General features: G+C 44.9%; 1 protein-coding gene across 9 annotated transcripts in view; it reads left to right on the forward strand.

The window, feature by feature from the left end:
- Hectd4 (HECT domain E3 ubiquitin protein ligase 4) overlaps positions 1-21,905 on the forward strand; it is a 159,795-nt gene that overhangs the window by 86,972 nt on the left and 50,918 nt on the right. For 5 of the 9 annotated variants that reach the window (XM_027414103.2, XM_035443284.1, XM_035443288.1 and 2 more), the window contains 19 exons: positions 403-636; positions 2,143-2,335; positions 2,494-2,598; positions 3,435-3,523; positions 3,835-4,010; positions 6,216-6,351; positions 6,448-6,604; positions 6,700-6,866; positions 9,582-9,728; positions 10,592-10,776; positions 12,666-12,819; positions 13,800-14,080; positions 14,270-14,459; positions 15,700-15,781; positions 17,062-17,264; positions 18,242-18,377; positions 19,518-19,700; positions 20,133-20,297; positions 20,627-20,796. In XM_027414103.2, the coding sequence (XP_027269904.1) occupies positions 403-636; positions 2,143-2,335; positions 2,494-2,598; positions 3,435-3,523; positions 3,835-4,010; positions 6,216-6,351; positions 6,448-6,604; positions 6,700-6,866; positions 9,582-9,728; positions 10,592-10,776; positions 12,666-12,819; positions 13,800-14,080; positions 14,270-14,459; positions 15,700-15,781; positions 17,062-17,264; positions 18,242-18,377; positions 19,518-19,700; positions 20,133-20,297; positions 20,627-20,796 (3,153 nt within the window). The remainder of the gene's footprint in view (positions 1-402; positions 637-2,142; positions 2,336-2,493; positions 2,599-3,434; positions 3,524-3,834; positions 4,011-6,215; positions 6,352-6,447; positions 6,605-6,699; positions 6,867-9,581; positions 9,729-10,591; positions 10,777-12,665; positions 12,820-13,799; positions 14,081-14,269; positions 14,460-15,699; positions 15,782-17,061; positions 17,265-18,241; positions 18,378-19,517; positions 19,701-20,132; positions 20,298-20,626; positions 20,797-21,905) is intronic. The other 4 variants (XM_027414107.2, XM_027414110.2, XM_027414109.2 and 1 more) reach the window with 2 other exon arrangements.

A 21,905-nucleotide genomic window follows, 5' to 3' on the forward strand; every position in this document is an offset into this window, starting at 1 on the left:
CACCTCCTGCCTTCTCATCTCAGCCTTACTTTGTTGAATTTCTTGGAAATTCATAAGCTTTTCTCCAGCCAAACACAGTACAGTTGAAGGATCCTCCACAGGGAGCGTAGATATATGATGAGCAAATCAGACATAATGGGGGGTTGTAACCGTGTGTTGCTTTCAGCTTTTACCCTGAAGCACCAGGATTTCCTCAGAACATGTTAGAAAGGATGTAGATTCCCAAGAAAAAAGGAGGTAGATTCCACAAAGTGTTCAGTGTAGCCATTGGAGAAGGTTTCCAGAATACACACTGAACACATCATGGGAGCTTTCTTGTGTCTGATGTAGCTGTAACCACTCAAGTAGCTTTTCAGAGTCTTAGTTAAGAGGGAGTGAAGAGCCTCATTTCTCTCTTCCCAGGTGCCAGTGGCAGGTGGAGGCCAACGGTGTTATCTCCCCTGCCCTTACTCCAAGTCCTTCTCCACTGCCTCTGACCATAGAAGAAGACAGAGAGTTTACCTACCCCTCGGACGTCCTTGTGCCTCCTGTTGGGAACTACTTTGACCTGCCTCGGATTAGGCTGCCTCCAGGGATCATGATAAAGCTCAGGGAAATTTCTGGGCGTGCACGACCTCAGTTTAGACCAAGTATAAAGTATGTCCAGGCATTGGCGAGGCCCATGCTACACATGGGTTGGGTGTAGCTCAGTGGAAGAGTGCTTTCCTATTGTATATAAGTCTCTGGGTTTGAGTCTCCCAGCATCATAAAAGAATTAGATCAATTGTATGAAAATCTTATGTTTAGTTAATGGACATGAGCTGAGTATTTAGTAAGCCAACCAAGGAGCACTGCAGCTGGTGGTTCTCATTGTGTGACCCTCCAGTGACACCCAGGTGGTCCTGGCAATGTTGGTGTGCAGCCCACTTTGCACTTGTTGAAACTGAGGGTCTAAGGGTGGAACTGTTAGCTGTGTCTTAACAAGTTTTCCATGGGATTCCAGTGCCTGGTAAAACTTGGCAAGCTCTACATTTTCCACATGACCTCAGCATCTACTTTGATTTCCATACAGCCTAGGAACTTCTGATTCCCAGAGAAGAGACAAATTCCAAGTCTTGGAGTCACACGTGTACTTGTACTGCTCTCACCTGAAGTGGTCTTTGCAGGCCTCCATCTTGCCTATGCACACAGTGGCACACATGTGGAGGTCGGAGGACAGCTTGCAGGAGTTGGTTCTCTCCTTCCACCATGTGTGTCCTGGGAATCAGACTCGGGTTCTTAGACTTGGCAACAAGCCCCTTTCCCCAACTGAGCCCTCTCATATCCATAAACACTATTCTGCTTAACCCAGTATCAGAAGACTCTTTTTTTTTTTTTTTTTTTTTTTTTTTTAATTTTGTGTATGTAGGATCCTGTTCACGCACCAATGGTTGAGTTCACAGAGGCCAGGAAAGGGACATACTGCTCTATCACTCCCAGCCACATGCTCTTGAAATGGGTTCTTACTGAACAAAGCTCCATAGTTGGCATTGCTGGCTGGCCATCAAGTGCCTGGATCTTTCTGTGTGCCCAGCACTGAGACTGCAGCCATGTGCAGTCTCACCTGGACTTTTTGTTTGTTTGTTTGTTTGTTTTGTTTTTCTCTATATTGTTTTGGATGCTGTCCTGGAACTCGCTCGGTAAACCAGGCTGGCCTCAAACTCAGAGATCTTCCTGCCTCTGCCTCCCGAGTGCTGGGATTAAAAGCATGTGTCACCAATGCCTGGCTCTCCCCTGGCTTTTATGTGACTGCCAGGGACTGGCACTCTGGTGCTCAGGCTTATGTATCCAACCCAGTGAGCCAGCTCCTCAGCTTCCCAAGTGTCTGGTCAAGAGCTTTAGACCTATTCCAGCTGTAATATGACTCTGTCTTAAAATATGTAAGTCTTACTAAGGGGGATATCTTTAATTTTGATTTTCAGCATCATCAGCCAGTGTCAGTTTTATCAGCTACTATACTAAGCTGATTGCTAGCATATACCACCTGCAATGCCACCACCTCTTTGTAATACAAGGGTTGTGGTGAATCAGTGTTTGAGTCAAAGCCTGTGAGTTCCAGCCTGTTGCATAGGGTACTGCTAAATTAAGTTTACCATATACCTGACTGGTTTCTGTTGTCACCAGAGAAGTGATTCAGCCCGATGTCATGGAGGAAATGGTAGTGTCCTGCGTTATTAAGCACTTGAACTTGGTTGATGCACTGCAGTCCCTGATCAATTTCCAATATCAGGAAGAACATGCTGAGGAATATGATTTATTGTGTAAAATTATGGGAGAGACCTTTAAGAAACTCAATGCCATGGAGAGGCAGCTGCAGGTAAGTAAAAAAGGAAGCATGTATCAACTGTTAGAAACAGTTTCTTTCCCTGCAAGTTAAAGAAGTTTCCAATAGCTGTTACCCCAGATTCCAAGCTTACAGATTGTCCTGGTTTTTGTCTTGCATCTACATACATGCTGTGTTTTCAACCCCCCTAGAGTGTAGCTGAACTGGAGCAGAAATGGCAAAGTGAGGTTGAGGATGCCATGCAGGGCAAGCTGGAGAACAACATGCCTTTCTTCTATGATTACCATTTTAATGAGGTGAGTGCAGTGAGAGTCCCCACTTGAGTATGCTGCTTAGAGAGCAAAGATGCTGTGTGTGCTCGAGCTCATGTGTGCAGAGAAAGGAGTGCTACTTCCAGAACCTTGCACACTGTGCGATACACCCATTCTCCAAAGGGTTAAATGAAAGTAGCTAGATTGACATGTTAGTGTACAAGTACATGACTTTAACTGGTTGGTAGCTTTGTAAAAAGGCTAAGGAAATGCCATTATTCGGCTGGTGAGATTCTTAGTGGTTGAGGTGCTTGCCACCCAGCTGAGTCACCTGACTTTCAGCCCTGAGAACAATATGAGGTGTTGTCATTTTACCTCCACACAGGCACTGTGGCATACGTGTACACACTCCCACACTGTCACAGGAGTTAAGTAAGCAAATAAGTAAATAGAGGGGAAAAGATATTACCATTATTAGCAAATTTTGCTTTCAAACCTTAAAAATCAAAACAAAAGTTTTAAAATACAGTTTGAGTGGAAATCCCCAGAAAATAGACCGTGCAATTTTTAAACTTTATCCTATCAAATAAAAGTATATAATTGCAGCACTCAAGAAGACAAGGCAGGAAGATTGTATTATAATTGCTGTCAGCCTGCATTACAAATCAAGACACTGTGTCAAGAGTTAGGTCCAAGGTTCTAGCCCCCACCCCACCCCCCAGCACTTGTGCAGCATGTCTAAGAACTGGTTTAATTCTTGCAGTGTGGAAAGTGAAAACAAGAGCAGGGATCACTTCAGTTTCTGCTAGCAGATGAACGTATAGTAAGCTTGGTTCTTGCCGATCATGCCTACCATCTTGTCTTACTTTTTCCTTCTTTAGAACAAAATGAAAGAACTGGAACTTTTGTGTTCACTGAAAGAAGTCTCCTTTGATGGAAATGATCTTGAAAACATGGTCCTCTCACTGAGGTTAGTGGCGTTACTCACTCTCAAGCTGGCTTGTCACCTTGGTGCTCAGGACACTGCAGGTCCAGTTCTTGCTAGGATTTTCAGGGTTGTGTGTTCACCAGATACTCAGACTTACTTACTGGTAAGTCCACAGCTCTGAATGCTCAGAAGGTAGCGCAAGCATTTGAAACAGAAAAACAGTGAACAGCATCACAGAGAAGGGGCAGGCGAACCGTGTTCACTAGGTGACTGCTTAGCTCGTGTCCTCGTCCCTGAAGGCTGAGTGGGGTGAGCTGGAGAACAACTAAACCCACCCCAGTCTTTCTCTCTAGGGAGAAGTTCCTCCAAGAAGTGAATTCTCTTACTCAGAAGCCCCCTCACCCCCTGGCCAAAACAAAGACACTGGTGAAGAGTCTGATGAACCGAGCCGAGCTCTTGCTGCACGTCACCATTGCAGCCCAATCCAGCCTCACCAGGAGCATCTCTGGGACACCGGCAGAGACGCCTGGTACTGCCCCAGGCTCTGACTCTGTTCATAAATAGACATCAACTGTTGTTAAACAATCCACTCCTGGGTTTTCCTAGAGAACAAAGGAAATATAAACATTTCCTTCTTGCCTTATTTTCTTTAGTCTCTTTAATCCTCATGGAGTCATCATGAGTGGCTTTGAAGGTTCTTTCAGGGGCATCTGAGGAGTACAATGGCATGTGTTTGTGTAATCAGGGTTCCTGTGCTCCCTGTTTTAAGTTCATGGTTTTAGTAGTTGTGTGTGCAATTGTGTTTCTGAGTAACAGAAGCATCTATGTAATCAGCATTGTGAATCTTATAATGTGCCAGTTTTCCTTCCATCTTTCCTTCCTTCCTTCCTTCCTTCCTTCCTTCCTTCCTTCCTTCCTTCTCTCTTTTTCTCCCTCCCTCCCTCCTTTTTTTTTAAGTTTTTCAAGACAAAATGACAAGAGTTTCTCTATCTAGTGTTGGCTGTCCTTGAAATCTCTCCGTAGACCAGGCTGGCCTTGAACTCTCAGAGATCCATCTGCCTCTGCCTCCCAAGTGCTGGGATCAAAGGTGTGTGCCACCACCACCCGGCTCAGTTTTGTTTTGTTTTCTTTACTCAACACTGGGTTTAAGTTACATGGGACCTTCTGGCCGAACGTGCCATGAATTGATTATTACTGGAAATCTTCAGATCCACAGTTTTTTAGTTTATTTCTTTTTTCTTTTAACAATTATTTTATGTGTATGAGTGCTTTACCGGAATGTATGTGTGTGTCTGGTGCTGGTGCTGACAGTGACTAGAAGAGGGCATTGGATTCCCTGGAACTGGAGTTACAAATAGTTGTGAGTTACCATGTGGGTGCTGGGAATCAGCCCAGGTTCTCTGTAAGAGCAGCCAAGTACCTCTGAGTCATCTCTCCAGGCCCCTCTTCCAGGTCACATTTTAATTCTTAGTCTGAAAATGTGTCTAAAGGGAAATCAATGCATTATCAACATGGTCCACTATATGCATCCCTGGCCACAACTGTCTTTGTTTAATTAAAACAGACTATTTTTAATAATAATCTCCAGGGGGCTCGAAATCATAGTTAACAGACTAGTAAAGGTAAGTTTCCCATATTGTAGATTTAAACTGTCTCCTCTTAAGTTGTGAAAGGACTTTTCCCTACAATTTTCACCTATTTTATTTCAGATTTTTTTCTTTTCATATGTGTGTACAGGGTGCATGTGTATGGGTATACATGTGTGCTTGTGCCTTCAGAGGCATGAAGTTGAGAATTATCCTTAATAGCTCTTTCACCTTATTCCTTGTGGTGGGACCTAGCTCAGACCCAGAGCTCACCCACATGGCTAGTATTTCTTGATAGACAGCTTACTCTGGGGCCTCCATACCCACCTGGCATTTACATGGCTTCTGGGGATCTGAACATTGGTCCTCAGGCTGCTATGGCAAGCTCTTTCTTTAATGTTTGTGCCATCTCCTCAGCCCCTCAATCCGTTATCTATCTATCTATCTATCTATCTATCTATCTATCTATCTATCTATCTAATCTACCCACCCACCCACCCACCCACCCACCCAACCACCCACCCACCCACCACCCACCCACCCATCCATCCATCCATCCATCCATCCATCCATCCATCCATCCATCCATCCTATCTTAAAGGAAACAACTCGGGAATGGAGAGATGGGTCAGTGATTAAGCGCACTGGCTGTTCTTCTAAAGGTCCCAGGTTCGTTCCCAGCACCTACACATGGCAGCTCACAACTGTCTGTAACTCAAGTTCCAGTGAATCTAACTCCCTCATACAGATACACATGCAGGCCAATACCAACACACAATAAAATAAATTAAATAAATATTACTTTTTAAAAATGTAAAAAATAGCCGGTAGTGGTGTCCTACACCTTCAGTCCCAGCACTCAGGAGGCAGAGGCAGGCGAATCTCTGTGAGTTCAAGGCCAGCCTGTTCTAAAAAGTAATTTCAAGCACAGAAAGAGCTACACAGAGAACCCTGCCTCAAAAAACAAAACAAGACAACAACAAAAAGAATGCTTATATTGAAGTGAGCACTGATAGTCACTAAATGGCTGAGCCCTGATATAAAGTGAAGATGCACTGAGGGTGATTTGTTCATTATAATTAGCTGTTGCTGTTCCTCCCTGCAGATCAGACAGCATGAGTATTAAGTGTTTTTCCTTCTTCTTGCAGCATGCAAGTCAGCTTCAGAAACAAAGGTGGCGTCTCACGCTGTCCGCCAGCCTGTTTTCCTTCGAAGCATGTCTGCACCTTCTGACCTGGAAATGATTGGTAATGAAGACCTGGAATTTACTAGAGCCAATCAGAGGTAAACGATCTTTGGTCAAGGCAGGATCCCAGTGTGTAGTTGCACGCATTGTCCATACGGCTTCCCTGAGCATGGTTGTTTGCTCATCTATTACAGCTTTGTTTTCTGTAGGCGTCGTCACGTGACCAGCCACCGCAGCAGCTCCTTTACACTCCTGCAGTCACTGGCCATCGAGGACAGCAGGGACAAGCCCACTTACAGCGTCCTGCTGGGGCAGCTGTTTGCTTTCATTGGCACCAGTCCTGACCAAGCGGTAGGTCACAATGTGATGATTTCCAGTGAGTGGCTCCTGGCAGCTGAAGTGTCCATCACAGTGAAAGTCAATGTCCTTTCTTCTGTGCATTTCAGGTGTCCAGTAGCAGCTTCCTTTTGGCTGCACAGACAAGGTGGCGGCGGGGCAACACTCGGAAGCAGGCCCTGGTGCACATGCGGGAATTGCTAACTGCCGCCGTGCGAGTTGGGGGAGTGACACACCTGGTGGGGCCGGTGACAATGGTTCTTCAGGGAGGACCCAGGTCAGTGGTTTCTGTTAAGTCACCCTGTTCTATCCACCATGGACCAAAGCATACAGTGACATTTGCTAATGTTGTTCCTCAAAAAAATGGTTTCTTGAGACAGGGTTTCTCTCTGTGTATTCCTGGCTGTACTGGAACTTGCTCTGTAAACAAAGCTGGCCTCAAACTCAGAGATCCATTTGCCTCTGTCTCCTGAGTACTGGGATTGAAGGTGTGAGCCAGTACTGCCCAACTGTCCTCAAATATTTTTATTGTGGTTCACAATTTTAAAAAACATCTCAGGATGCAAGCAGAATGTGAAGGTTCTTTCATACCTTCCATCCTAAATTGCCTCTGGTTTTTTGAGTTTGTTGTACCAACCATACATACATACAGGTCTCCTTAGTTCTCTTTGTCTGTGTAACTGTACATGTGTGATGTTTTCACATAGATGAGTTTAGGTTACATTTGACACTATAATTATTACTGTTTTTCTCAGTATATCTAGGGATCTGTATCCTCATTGTTATAAGCATCATAGAACTCCACTGTACTTTTGTTGTTATGCTTAACTCATGTCTATTCATGGACACATAGGGTCATTAATTATTTTCTTTCAGTTTTGCATTGAGTACAATGATGCAGTCAGCATGCTTTTTATATACTTTAGTGATAATTTTTATTTGATCAATTTCTAAAACTGTCTTTATAGACCCTAACTCAGAAGGCCTTGGCATATGTTTGGGGATTTTTTTCATGCTGGGTGTCGGAGGCCATCAGTAGAACAGGAAAGGCTGGAGCTACCACTGGGGCTTGTGCCTTCTGGTGGTCTTTGATGCAATGTGGCCAGCAAGCAGAGGGTCAGTGGCTGCTAAAGCGAATGTTAGAGAAGTTTCTGTCAATCAGGCGAGTTCGTGCTTTTTTTTTTTTTCAGAAACATCTTTAGCATGGTAGAGGCTTGAAAGGCAGGATTTTAGGTTTTGCTTCAGTACATGGTGGGTCCTCCCTGGCTGTTAGTCAGAGACCACCATGTTCAGAGCCAGCAATCCCTGTGACAGACCTGGGTGACTGTGTACATGCCCACCCATTTCCAGGGTGCCTGGAAGGAAATATTCTGACACCAGCCACCCCTACTTTGATTACTATTTCCCTATTTTCATTTTCGCACAGTCTTTAATATCACTTATTAAAGATTTGAAAATATGAAGAAAATTTGGAAGAATAAAATTCTAACCTACAATCTCCTAACATTTTAGTGTATGTTCTTGTTCTAACTGTGGGTTTCCACTGTGCTGCTTCCACAGCTGGAACTATATCATACTCGACACCCAGTTCCCTTTGTGTGTGTGTGTGTGTGTGTGTGTGTGTGTGTGTGTGTGTGTGTGTGTGTCGCATGCACGAGTACATGCATGTGTGCAGGCAGACACACATATACAATACAAAACATGGCTCATGTGTGGTAGTCACAGGAGAATTTTGAGACTCAGTTCCATCTTGATGAGGCAAGGTCTATCTTCTGTCACTCCAATATGTCCCTGTGAGCTTCAGGCTGGTCCTGCCTCTGCCTCCCCTCTCTCTGTAGTCTGTAGGTGTGTGGATGTTAAAGGTGTCACCACATCCAGCTTTTTAAATGTACATTCCAGACAGCAAACTCTGGTTGTTAGGCTTGTGCAGACAGGGCCTTTACCCCCTAAGCTTTCTCCCAGCCCAGTGCCCTATTTTTTATTTATTTATTTATTTATTTATTTATTTATTTATTTATTTATTCACTTATTTATTTATTTATTATTTTTTCGAGGCAGGATTTCTCTGTATTGCTTTGGAACCTGTTCTGGCACTCACTCTGTAGACCAGGCTGGTCTTGAACTCACAGAGATCTGCCTGCCTCTGCCTCCAGAGTGCTGGGATTAAAGGCGTGCGCCACCAATGCCCAGCCACCAGTGCCCTACTTTTAAACTCTACATTATTTATTTCTTTTATTATAAACAGTGTTGTGTTACAAATCTTTGTACAAAAATCTTTATAACTTCAGCTCTCAGTTAATATGAATTGAGGTAGACTCAGCCCCATGTTTTGTTTTTACATTGGGAAAGGATTATTTTTCGTTACCTGAGCTTTCATCCTCTGCTATTTATTGGAGCATGAACTTGGAGGAGACACTGTCTAATCTGTCTAGACCTTTGCTTTTGCATTAGTATCACTGCATTTCCAGTCCTCAGCACTGCACACACTATGATAGACATGTCTTATGGCTTGTTGTCAAATACATTCCCTGCTCTTAAAACTGCAGTATGTTCTAGTTTCATCACAGGTTTCCCTAAGCCAAGATTGCCTGGGGTGCTTCTAAGTGTGGAGCATCTTGCTTGAGGAACCCCTGGGAATCCTTCCCAACACTTTTCTATAGCCCTACAGCTTTTTTTTTTTTTTTTTTTTTTGGTTTTTTGGTTTTTTGAGACAGGGTTTCTCTGAGGCTTTGGAGGCTGTCCTGGAACTAGCTAGCTCTTGTAGACCAGGATGGTCTCGAACTCACAGAGATCCGCCTGCCTCTGCTTCACGAGTGCTGGGATTAAAGGCGTGCGCCACCAACACCTGGCTTAGCCCTACAGCTTTTGACAGAGCTTGGTGATCTCCAAGATCCGTTTATCTCTGGATTCTTGGCACTGGGCTTCTCAGAAGGATTCCTGTGCTGCCCTGTTGATGTCTTTAGGAAACCTCAGCTTGGTTTTTGTCTCATAGAATTGAAGAACTCACCTGTGGTGGGATGGTGGAGCAGGTCCAGGAAGCCTTTGGTGAGACCATGACCTCTGTGGTATCCCTGTGTGCTCGTTACCCTATTGCTTGTGCGAACAGCATTGGACTCCTGTGTACCATACCGTACACCAGGTGAGGAGTGTGGACCTGTCATTTCCATGTGTAGACATACCCAATATGGTCAACTAAGCAGAAGACAATTTTTTGTTTTGTTTTGTCTTGTTTTTTAATTTATAAAATTGGATTTGGGGGAGCTAATGAGATGTCTCTTGCTGAGGGTATGAGTTCAGTTTCTAGCTACAGAGGATCCAGCACCTTCTCCTGGTGTGTGCAGGCACCTGCACATATAGTATACATCATACCAGACACAAATACATACACATAAGTAAAGATAAAACCTTAAAATTGCATATTTTTGTTTTGGTTGTCTAACCTCCTAAAGATTCTGTTCTACTGACAGGTATCTAAAGTTCTTTGGTTGTGTTGCTATCTGACCAAATGTTGCCATTAGGATTATATTACTGTGCAGATTTGGAAGTTAAAAAAAAAAAAAACATATCTGGATAGGATATTTTGTCTTGGCACAATTATTTTGTTTCTTGTGTCGTTTAATTAGTAGCTTGGAGCTGTTAGATGTTCATGGACTCACTTGAATGCTCTTACAGTAAGATAATTACTTGGGGGAAGGAGGCTAGAGAGATGGCTCAGCGATTAAGAGCACTGGCTGCTCTTCCAGAGGTCCTGAGTTCAATTCCCAGCAACCACATGGTGGCTCACAACCATCCATTATGAGATCTGGTGCCCTCTTCTGGTGTGCAGATATACATGGAAGCAGAATGTTATATACATAATAAATAAATCATTAAAAAAAAAAAGTTTTTTAAAAAAAAAGGTTCCTGTATATTCAACCCATCTCTGATAAACCTGAACCTTCCTGAAAGCTTCACAAAGGCAGGTCAGTTGTGGTTTTTCATTCTGTTTCTGTTCTGCCCTAGGAGTGAAGAGAAGTGCCTGGTCCGCAGTGGCCTTGTGCAGCTCATGGATCGACTCTGTAGCTTGAGCAGTCAGACCGAGTCCAGCTCCAGTGAAAAGCAGACCAAGAAGCAAAAGGTAGCCACCATGGCCTGGGCTGCCTTCCAGGTGTTGGCCAACCGCTGTGTGGAGTGGGAGAAAGAGGAAGGTGAGCAGTGGGCCCTTTCCATCCCTGTGAGTGGCAGAGGAGAGGGCAGTATTAAACTACTAATCAGGTGGCCCTCACCAGCTGATGAGTTCACAAGTCTCCTCCACATGGCTGTGGCTCTCTGGAAATGCACAGCTGCCCTGTGGTACCAAGCAACATCCTGCCCAGTAAGAAAGATGCTAGCCTCAAAATTGAGCTCATTTCTCTATAGATGTTCCTATGGCACTAACAGTCTCCATATTTCTGTGAAATGATTGTGCCATTGTATTTTAAAGAGGATATTTTCAAATTCTACTTTGGGTGTCCAGTCCAACTTTAAAAATTAACTAAAATACTAAAGAGGTGACTTAGTAGCTAGGAGCACTTATTGCTCTGGCAGACGACTCAGGTTCGATTCCTAGCACCCGCATGGTGACTCACTGCTATAGGTAACTCCAGTCCAAGGGGATCTAACACTCTCTTCTCCCCTTGGGGGTACCAAGCACACATGGTGCACATATGTACTTGCAGGAAAAAGACTCATAGGTTTAATTATTTATTTAGTTTTTTAGTTTTTTGAGGCAAGGTTTCTCTGTGTGGACCAGGCTGGCCTCGAACTCACAGAGATCCACCTGTCTCTGCCTCCCGAGTGCTGGGATTAGAGGCCTGCATCATCAGTGCCCAGCTGTATTCTAATGTCTTAAAAGCCTATTATACTATATAGTAGACAGAAGAGGAGTTAAGTCAGTGTTCCTTTAAAAACTGTGGTCTGGGGCTGGAAAGTTGGCTCAGAAGTTAAAAGTACTTGCTGCTCTTTCTGAGGACAAAGTACAATTTCCAGCACCCACATCAGGCAACTCACAATCACCTGTAACTCCAGCTTCAGGAGACCTGATTCCCTCTTCTGGCCTGTTTGGAATCTGCACACACATGTGCATATATGCACACACATACACACACACACACACACACACACACACACACACACACACGTGTGCGCGCGCGCACGCGGACACACGGACACACGGACACGGACACACGGACATGTGCACACACACACGCGCATGCACAATAAATCTTTTTTTTAAAAAAAAAGAACTAAGGTCTGGCAAACGAAATTGGTGAACAAATAATGATAGTTTTGCGGGATCCAGAGACCCAGTGGAGGTGCTTACTGAGAGCTATGGAACAGACTGACTGAGCTAGAGATCAGAAAAGCTTCTCAGGAGAGAGAATGTGAGCAAGAGGACTGCAGAGCTGAACAGACAGCATTGTAGGTGCAAGGAGCTAGACATGCATAGGAAACTCAAGACATACTGTGGCTTTTAGAAAGGTTATTTGGGAAGTGGAGTTAGAGTAAACATGGAAATTGGTGTTACTCCTCTATTGTACATGAATTAATTGTATTTCTTTCTTTCTTTCTTTCTTTTTTTTTTTTTTTTTTTTTTTGTTTTTTTTTTTTTTTTTTTTTTGGTTTTTCGAGACAGGGTTTCTCTGTGTAGCTTTGGAGCCTATCCTGGCACTTGCTCTGGAGACCAGGCTGGCCTTGAACTCACAGAGATCCCCCTGCCTCTGCCTCCCGAGTGCTGGGATTAAAGGCGTGCACCACCAATGCCCAGAAAATTAATTGTATTTCTCATGAGAGGGCCTCTCCTCAGCATTGGCTGTTACGTGTCTAATGAGACTCCGACTAGTTAGTGGAACATTGAACAACATAAAATGAGTCTGAAGGATGCTTTAATGCTGGGATACCAGGGAGGACTCACCATTCTGGGAGACCAGGGAGGATTCACTGAGCAGGGAGACGGAGAGGGAGGACTCATCATGCAGAGAAACCAAGAGAGGACTCACCATGCCTACAGGTTGGTGTGCTCACTGCTCTTTTTTCCTTCCTTCCTTCAACTCTGAAGGTGGCTCCACAGAGGCTGTGCACTCGGGGCTGGCCCGTCAGGTTTCCAGTCTCCTCACCAACCACCTTGCCCGAGCCACTGAGTGCTGTGGCAACCAGGCTGCTGGGAACGACGCCCTACAAGATGTCCTGAGTCTTCTCAATGACCTCTCCAGGTATGGAAGACCCTGGAGCTGGAGAGTAGCCTGTACCCCTTCAGTGGCTAGAGTTATTTATGCTTCTGTTGGTTTTGGAACATCCAAGTTCCCAGACCTTTTGATACACTGGTGCTTCCAGAAAAATAGTAGAGAAAAAAGTCATTGAAACGTAGTATTTAGTTTCAAAATGTCAGGATTATCTAGAGAACAATGCACTGTTGTTTGCTTTATGAATTGGTGGCACCAGCCACTGGGCTTGCAGGCATGTGCACCTGCATTTCAAACCCAAATTTCAGTCATCTCAGGGTAATGTAAAGGATCAATCAAGCCTGGTGGGTAGTTCAGTGGTGGATGCTGTCTGATGTGCACAAGACCCCAGCAAGATTCCATTCTCCACACCACGCAGCCATCGAACCAGCCAGGGCCTATAATGACTTTGTTCTTTTTCACTGTATCTTTAAAAATGAGTGATTCTCCTTGGGCTTAATTACCCCATGTTCCCACGTGTTCTTTGGCTTGTGCTGGCTCAGTAGATTTGGCTGCCGCAGGTCGCTGGTGTTGGGAACTGTAGCTCTGTGACAGCTTTGCTCTTGGCACACATGTTCTGAGTGTGGAACTGCAAAGTTTCTGGTTTCTAATCTTGGTGCTCAGTGAAACGCTGTTGACACATGAGCTCGAGGCACCAGAGATGGGAAAAGATAAGGGAATCATGCTCTGCAGGTGATATTGGTTAGATTTAGAAACACTCATTGCATGTTTGCTCCAGACTGCCATTCTCTGCACACATGGTGTCAAGTCCATGCCTTCCTCCTGAGGTCTGAGCTCACTGGTTTGTCTAGTTTCACCCAAGGCCGGTTGTTGTGGCGCACACTGGTAGGATTTGCTGAAGGAGGCAGAGTCAAGAGGATCACGTGTTCTAGTTTCACCCAGGGGATACTTGTTTCTGATGTTTGTGGGCAACCTTCTCAGCCTGACACACTTTTGTCCCTGTCTTGTAGGAGCCACATAGGGAAAGCCATCTTGAGCCAACCAGCCTGTGTATCCAAGCTCCTCTCACTCCTGCTGGACCAGCGTCCATCCCCAAAGCTGGTACTGATCATCCTTCAGCTGTGCCGTGCAGCTCTGCCTCTGATGAGCGTAGAGGACTGTGGGAATGTGGAGCTCCCACCCTGGAGCTACTCTGTCCCCTCCCTCAACAACGAGCAGGAGGACCCTAGTGACCCTGCCTCCAAGATCGCCTCTCTGCTCTTAGCCAAGCTGGCAGACTACGTGGTCCCAGGTGAGGGGTGCCTGGACAGGAGGGTGGTGCTGGGAGCTCAGCTTCTGCTTATGGCCAGGCCCCAAATGTACCTGTGTGTTCCCATGATAAAGGAAAGAGAAGGTTGGTGAGGGAGGGGCTTTTTGTGTGTGGGGAATCACACAAACAGTGCTGCAGTGTTTCTGAGCAGGCCTTGATTTTTGCTTTAAGGATGCCAGACGGTTCTTTCTCCAACTGCCTCTGAACCTGACACCACACTGACAAAAACCAGTCCTAAGAATCCCTTGAAAGGAGACAAAGATCCTGGAGAAGAGAGTGAAGCAGTGGATGGCAAGCTCTCCATTTTCATCCATAAGCGGGAAGATCAGTCCTCCCACGAAGTCCTCCAGCCTTTGCTGAGGTGACTGCAATGACTATAGTAGCGATGCCACCAGAGAACACCCATGTCACAGACACTGTGTTAAGCCATGTGCATATGGTGACTGCCTCAGCCCTTTTGACAATCCAAGTAGGCACACACTGTTGCTTCCACCCTTGGAAGCAGGCCTAGGCCTCTAGAAACCAGTGTGAACTGTGACTTGGTGCTCCTTGTCTAAGCCAACAGAGGGCTCAAGTATGTGGTGAGCCAGTCACTTCTGTGTCACTCCTTTAGGGTCCACAGTAACTCTAGCTGTGGGAAAGACAGTACTTCAGATGTTGGCACTCTTCAACCAAGGCCGAAAACATGAATGTTTTAAAACATTAATTGACTACAGTATAAATATTACAGTGGCTCAACAAGGAAACAAAAACATGTAATTATCCTTACAAGGCAGTGGGGAGGCCTGCTGTATAGCACAGGGGAACTTAGGCCAGTGTCTCCCTTCATATGAGTTATCTGTGAAGTCATCCTCATGGTTGGGTCTCTTGTTTGCCAGGACGGCACATGAAAGCAAGTGGTCTCATCTGAGCATGGCTGTAGTAAGTGCTCAGGTGAAGAACTCTCCAAGAAGCATCACAAAACCAATATAACGAGGACCATTCCGATTGAGAGGGCACTGGATTATTAGGACTGAAAGCCAGGCCTTCCCTGCAGGCACTGTATTCATGCTGCTGTTGAGCCTCCTGACAGACTGATGTGGCATTCTGTATACCAGGCCACCTGCTTATAAGCTGTCTTTAAGGTGTCATGTTTGTTTGAATTCTTAAAAACAGACATTGTTTTGAGTACTAAAATGTCTATAATTATGAAAAAGTTATTTCTTTTTTGAAAAAGGGAGCATCTATGGATTTTAAAAGCTAATTTTAGGTCCAGCAAGATAGCTCAGCAGATAAAACCCATTGCCACTAAGCCTGGTGACTCGAGTTTTGTCTCTAGAACCCACTTGATGGAAGGAGAGAACAGACTTCTATAAAATGTCCTCTGATATGTCCTCACCCATGCCGTGGTTTACACACACACACACACACACACACACACACACACACACACACACACACATTACACTCTCTGTCTCTCTCTCCCTCTCTCTCTCTCTAAAGAGAGCATTAGCATCTAAACAGGGCCTGAGCACATGCTGGATGACACATGCCTCCTTCTAACAATCTCCTTACAATGACTCAGCCCCTCTGCCTTTTTTTTTTTTTCTTTTTCTTTGTAGTAGCTCGGAAGGACGACCCTTTCGACTTGGTACTGGTGCCAACATGGAGAAAGTTGTGAAAATGGATCGAGACATGACCAAGGTAACCACATGGGAAAAACTGATGGAAGAACATTTACCACACTTTGTGCTTTCAGAAGAAATCACCTTTTTAAAAGTTAATTCAGTTGGGTGTGATGTCATAGCCTGTAGTCCTAGTTAAAGTTCAGTTTAAGGCCAACCTGAGCAATATAAATAAGACATATTTGACGTCAGCTTAAATTTACTAAGTAGCCAAGGATGACTTTCTACTGCCTCACTTCCCAAGTGCTGGGGTTACAGATGTATACAACCATGCCTGGTTTTGCAGGGCTGAGGATTAAACCCAGAGCCTCATGCATGCTTAGTAAGCTCTCCACCAACTGAACTATATTCCTGATTAAAGAACTTAATTTTGGCCTATAAATTTTTCTTATACTCGTAAAATAGTTATGAAATTGAAGAGAGATGAAAGACTGCTAAGAGAATAATAGTCAAGGATGACCAGCGCTGAGGAGGTACCTCAGTTGGTAGAGTACTTGTCTAGAATGCCCTGGGTTTGATCCACAGCACTTTGTGAATCAGGAGTGGTGATACACTCCGGTAATCCCAATGCTCGCTCAAGAGGTGAAGAGGCAGGAGGATCTGAAGTTTAAGGTTTCCTATCTTGTATCACAAGTTGGGAGCTAACCTGGGATACACAAGCACCAATCTCAAAAAGACAGACAAAGATTTATAGACAAAAAGATCATGAAGATTTAAAAACATGCTTGCATTCACAACTCATTAAAGGAATAAAAGCAACAGTGGTGAACACTTTTTTAAAACCGGGTATTGTTATGAAACGTGGTAATACTCATTAGTGTCAAGCATGGGTGAATAGACATCCCAAGATCTGGTGGAACTGAGACACACAGTGGGGCTGTGCACCTTTTACCCAAGCACTTGGGGCAGAGGCAGGCATTAGCCAGGGCTACACCGTGAGACAACAGCATGTTTTTCCATTTTATTTGGAGACCAAACAGAATAGAATTTCTGTGTCTGTAAATAAAAGATGGTTAAAGACATTAGCACATTTGAATAATGAGATGGCAGGCATCTAGAAACAAACTCAAAACCAATCAAGCATATTGTAAGGTGTGTGTAGAGCAGGGCCCGGTAATCACAAAGTCACCATTTACAAAGCAAAATCTGAGGGTTAAGAGTTTATGGAAATGTGTATCCTATGTATATGTTTATGTTGTTTATGGTATTCATCCCTTTGGTGATGAGGAAGAGTTTTGAGAGCATGTGAGCTGGGAAGAATGAAATGAGCAATGCAGTTGTCTTCACCCCAAACCCCAGGGTGGCTGCTGTGAAGTGATCACAGAAGAGGCCTCAGCCGCCCTCCGGAAAGCAACCAAGTGGGCACAGTCAGGCCTCATTGTCAGTGTTGGGCCACCGGTAGAATCTATCAACCCAGAGACTGTGAGTGGGCTGTCTACAGGTGACAAGAAGAAAACTGCCCAAACCTCCATCTGCCGAGAGAGGAACTCTGAACTTGCTAGGTAAGCCTCTCAAGGTTGTGCTGCCTGTCGGGACTCTCCCAAAAGCACTGCATAATGTGTTTGTTAGTAGAGTTCTAACTATATACCATCCCTTAACCTGCTGAAAATAAGGAGGAGGGGCAAGAACCACCGACAGTAGGATGCTCCAGAGGAGAGCCACAGAGGCAGTGCTGAGGCTGCTATGGCAGCTAAGGGAGTCTTCTGAGTGTTAGTGAGCGGCCTTGAATAGAGCTTCCTCAGTGTCCCAGCTGACCACATACCTCTCTTTCTGGGGTAGACTCAAAGGGAATGTTGCCTTGAAGGAGCTTTCCATAGTGTTTTGTACCCACAGGTGAGGAATGGCTGCAGCCTGTGTCTGTCTTTGATTCCCTAGGTTTCTGTGGTTAAAATAAAAGCAACTTGGCATCCATTGTTGCAGAGTGTGCTAGTCAGCACTTCCTAACTTAAGAAGCTTATTTAGCTCTGGTTTGGAGGCTCAGGGGCATTCGGTACTAGTACTGTCCCAGTGCTCAGTTGTGTCACATCATCACAGATCCTGTCCGGAGCAAGTGTTTACATCTCAAATTAGGAGCTAAAGGAGAGTTAGAACAGCCAAACTCAGGCTTTTATATAGCCCTTGCTGGAAATAGCTCTTGCAAAGGCAAGTCCCCAATGACTTAAGAACCTCCCATAGGTTTCAGTGCCTACCATTAATACCACCCTGGAACCACATTTTCAATCACTGTGAACCCTTGGGAGACAAACAATATTCAGATCATAGCACAGAGGATTCTCCATATACCACAAAAAAGTTCAAGAATTAGTTTCTTCCTACTGTTGATTTTGCTTGTTATTTGTCAGTCAGCAAACTCCCCATCACATGTAAGTCCTTTGTCATGTATAAGCAGAAACTCTTTCCATCCCCATTAACTCTGAAGTCACTTTTCTGTATTTTTAAACGTCACTGAGCATTGAGTTTTCCATGTTGACACTTGTAGGACTGACCCCGTGCGACCCTTCATCAGTGGGCATGTGGCAAACAGCATGGCTGCAGAAGTGATCGCCTTGCTTCATAGCCTGCTGATGGCACCTGAATCAAATGCTGCTCAAATTTGGACCACAACAGCAGAAAAGGTTAGTGTGGGGCTGCGCCCAGCCGAGGGAGCAAAAATGAAGCAATGTTATAGTCGTGCAAGCAAGGGTCATCCTAGGATAGTGCTCCCCACTAGTCAGACACTCCTACTCTCCTAGAGTCTCCCTGCCCCTGCTGGTTCTGACTTTGCAAACTTATAGACTCAAGGACAGTGTGTCAGGGAGACAATGGCAGTCCTTGTTTCTTTTTGCTTGCATCAGACTGGTACTGACATTATGGTGTCATATATCCTTGACTCATTGGCCATGTTCAGCATACTTGAAGTCCTAGGGAGACCAAGTGCTCTCTCTTGCACTGTTCCATCACAACAGCAGTCTAGTTGCTTGAACTGCAGCTCTATAACCAATTCCTCTTTCCACTGCCACTCTTCAGGCCAGGGCTGAAACCTGACCTTAGAGCTGAACAGAGATGCAGACACTGCGGGCAGTTTCCCCTCAGGTGAATGACTGCTTGATTTTAATGGGTTTGTGATACAGTGTTAGATTCTCCCATATTATGAAGTTGTATTTTTCTAGTTCTGATTATACAAAGGCACCTATGGGTAGAATGTCACTGACCACACCTAGTAGTTTTTGTCTCTTCCATATCCAGAGTTTATGTGATAGCTGGGCCCTGGGGAAATTCCATCATTCTTGGGACCAGTAGCCAATGCTTTACCTCCCAGTGCTTACCCTCTTTTTTTTTTTTTTTTTTTCTCCTTAAGATTTATTTATTGGCCAGGCAGTGGTAACACACACCTTTAATCCCAGTGCTCAGGATACAGAGGCAGACAAATCTGAATTTGAAGCCAGTGTGTTGTTCTATAGAGCAAGTTCCAGGACAGCTGGGGCACACAGAGAAACCTGTCTCAAAAACAAAAAGCAAACAAGCAAATTAAAAAGATTTATTTTATCTTAGTATGAGTGTATTGCCTACATATATGTATGTGTACCACGTGCATGCCTGGTGCTTGTGGAAGTCAGAGGAGAGTGTCATCAGATCCCCTGGAATTAGAGTTAAAGATAGTTGTGAACCACCATGTGGGTGCTGGAAACCAAGCCCAGGTCTTCTGCAAAAGCAGCTAGTGCTCTTAACCATGGAGCTATCTCTCCAGCCCGTGCCATCCTCCTAATTCCACACAGGTTCTGTCCCGAGCACTGATGTACATTCCACAATTGGGGAAATATGCCGAAAGCATCCTGGAAAATGGGAGCAGCAGTGGCAGGAAACTCGCCAAACTTCAGAGGATCGCACGCCAGGCTGTTGCTGCACTGTGTGCACTTGGAGGCTTTAAAGAGACAATCAAGATAGGCTCTGAGGTTCAGGTAACCCACCACTGCTTTCCCCAGGCATTGCTCCCCCTCTCCTGCTAGCTTTAGACAACTATCATTTACCCAGAAGGACAGCAAACCTTGTTCCTAAGGATGCTAAGGAATGAATCTGAGAGACTCCTGGGTTCTCATCGACATCATTATGTGCATTATTCAAATGCTAAGGCATTTCTGTCCGATGTTAACTACAGTCCTTGTATCCTAAACTTTTATCTTTAATGGTGAAGGTCTGAGATGAAGCCATGTCTCATATTGCTGTAAGGTTGCAGGCCTGTTATGTTGATCATGTCTTGGGCTTGGATCCCCATCAGAATTAGTGATTATTATACCATTGGCAATGACAGCTGCAAAGCCCTTCCCTCTTGTCCTTTTAGATAGCTGCTCCCACGTGGCCATGGTTGGTGGTGCTGATAATTTCCTCTCTAGGTTTTAGGTAGAGGAATATCGGGAAGCATCGGAGTTGTGGCTTCTATCAATGAACAGGAAGGTATAGCTACAGTCAGATTCCCTCCTGTAGACTGCCGAAGGACATCTCAAGCATCAGACACATTGACTATTCCCTTGTCTAGACTTTGCGTTCCAAGGTCAGAGGTAAGGCAATGCTTGCTGGCTTTGTCAGGCACCCATGTAGATGCTGACTGTGTTGCTCTGGGGCAGGCAAACACTATAGAGAAGCAAGGGGCTTCACTTTTCACCTATGATCATGTTTATATACCGGCTGTAAAGATTTCATAGTAACGTTGGTGGGAAAGTTCATTGAGATGATAGAACTCATTTGTTAGCTGGGAATATTCCATAGTACATGTTATTTTTGGTTGCCTTGACCTGGTTTATGATTTTTCTGCAGTGATTTTGATAACCACATATTCTTAATACTGTTGTTCCTTGTCCCTTTTGCGGGGCCTTCACTCCCACTGCAGGCGCTGCCTCTTCATAAGCTGTCTATTACTGAGAAGGTAGTCCAGGCCGTGCAGTCCATGCTGCTCCCTCAGGAGGGAAGCCTCTCTATCCACACCTCACTTCCTTCAACAGGAGATGGCTCAGCACCTGTTATGGCAGTTGTCCGGCTCCTGGCTGAAATTAGAACAAGGTAAATTGGCCTGGCCTTAGAGGAATCATAGCCTGAAGCTCATGTCAGCTAAGTAATAAGCACCATTGTCACGCACCATTTATCAAAGTTTTTGTCCCAGCTCCTGCAAGTCTGATTGCCTCCCGTAGTTACTGTACCTCACAAGAAGGCTGAGCCATTGCCCAGTGAGGACCAGCTGCTGTGGTGTGCTGTGTGGCTTATACCTGATGCTGCACTGGCTACTCTGCTTAAAGAACCTGGTTTGCTGCAGGATCACATAGCCAGTTTTCTTAAATGACTCAGGTCCATCACTTTCCAACCTGGTGATAGGAAAATGAGGAAATGCTTTTAGTACTGTGTCAGAGAGGAGCTGTCTCTGCCTACAAATATGTCTACTCTCCACTAAACAAGAGTAACACAAAACTGGGCGGTGATGGTGGATGCCTTTAATCCCAGCACACGGGAGGCAGAGGCAGGTGGATCTCTGAGTTCAAGGTCAGCCTAGTCTATAGAATGAGTTCCAGGACAGGCTCCAAAGCTACAGAGAAACCCTGTCTCAAAAAACAACAACAACAAAAAAAAAGGAGTAACACAGTTCTCTTGACAATGAACCTCTCAGAAATGTTGCAAATGTATGGGGACTTGAGTGAGAGATATCTATCAGGGCATAGATTTTCCATTTCTGGTTCCCTCTTACTTCCAGAGCTCTGTCATTGCTCGCAAGGCACAGTGAGGAAGAGCTTTGACAAATGGTCACCCAACATTTTGTGTCTCCTTCTAGTAGAAACTGCATTATAGCAATGACTGGGAAAAGGGCTTCTTAGACAGCCATTCCATTGTGTCTGTGGAGAACTGGTCACAGAGCCATCCTCAAATGCTAAACCCATGGCTACTCACATCCTTGTATAGAATGGAACGTCCAAGCAGGGGACCCATATGTCCTCCATGGATTGTAGGGAGTCTTTGGATTTCTTAGACTCCCTGTGCAATGCCTGTGCTGTGGAAGGATTGCAGTGTTAGTCAATGTTGTTCAGGAGATGGTGCCCAGGAAAGAATGTCCATACACACTCTGTCAGGGGAAACTTTTCCCACATGTTTTCAGTTTGGATGGTCATGAATATGGAGGGCCA

Source organism: Cricetulus griseus, chromosome 4 (assembly GCF_003668045.3).
Source record: "Cricetulus griseus strain 17A/GY chromosome 4, alternate assembly CriGri-PICRH-1.0, whole genome shotgun sequence".
Taxonomy (NCBI): Eukaryota; Metazoa; Chordata; class Mammalia; order Rodentia; family Cricetidae; genus Cricetulus; species Cricetulus griseus.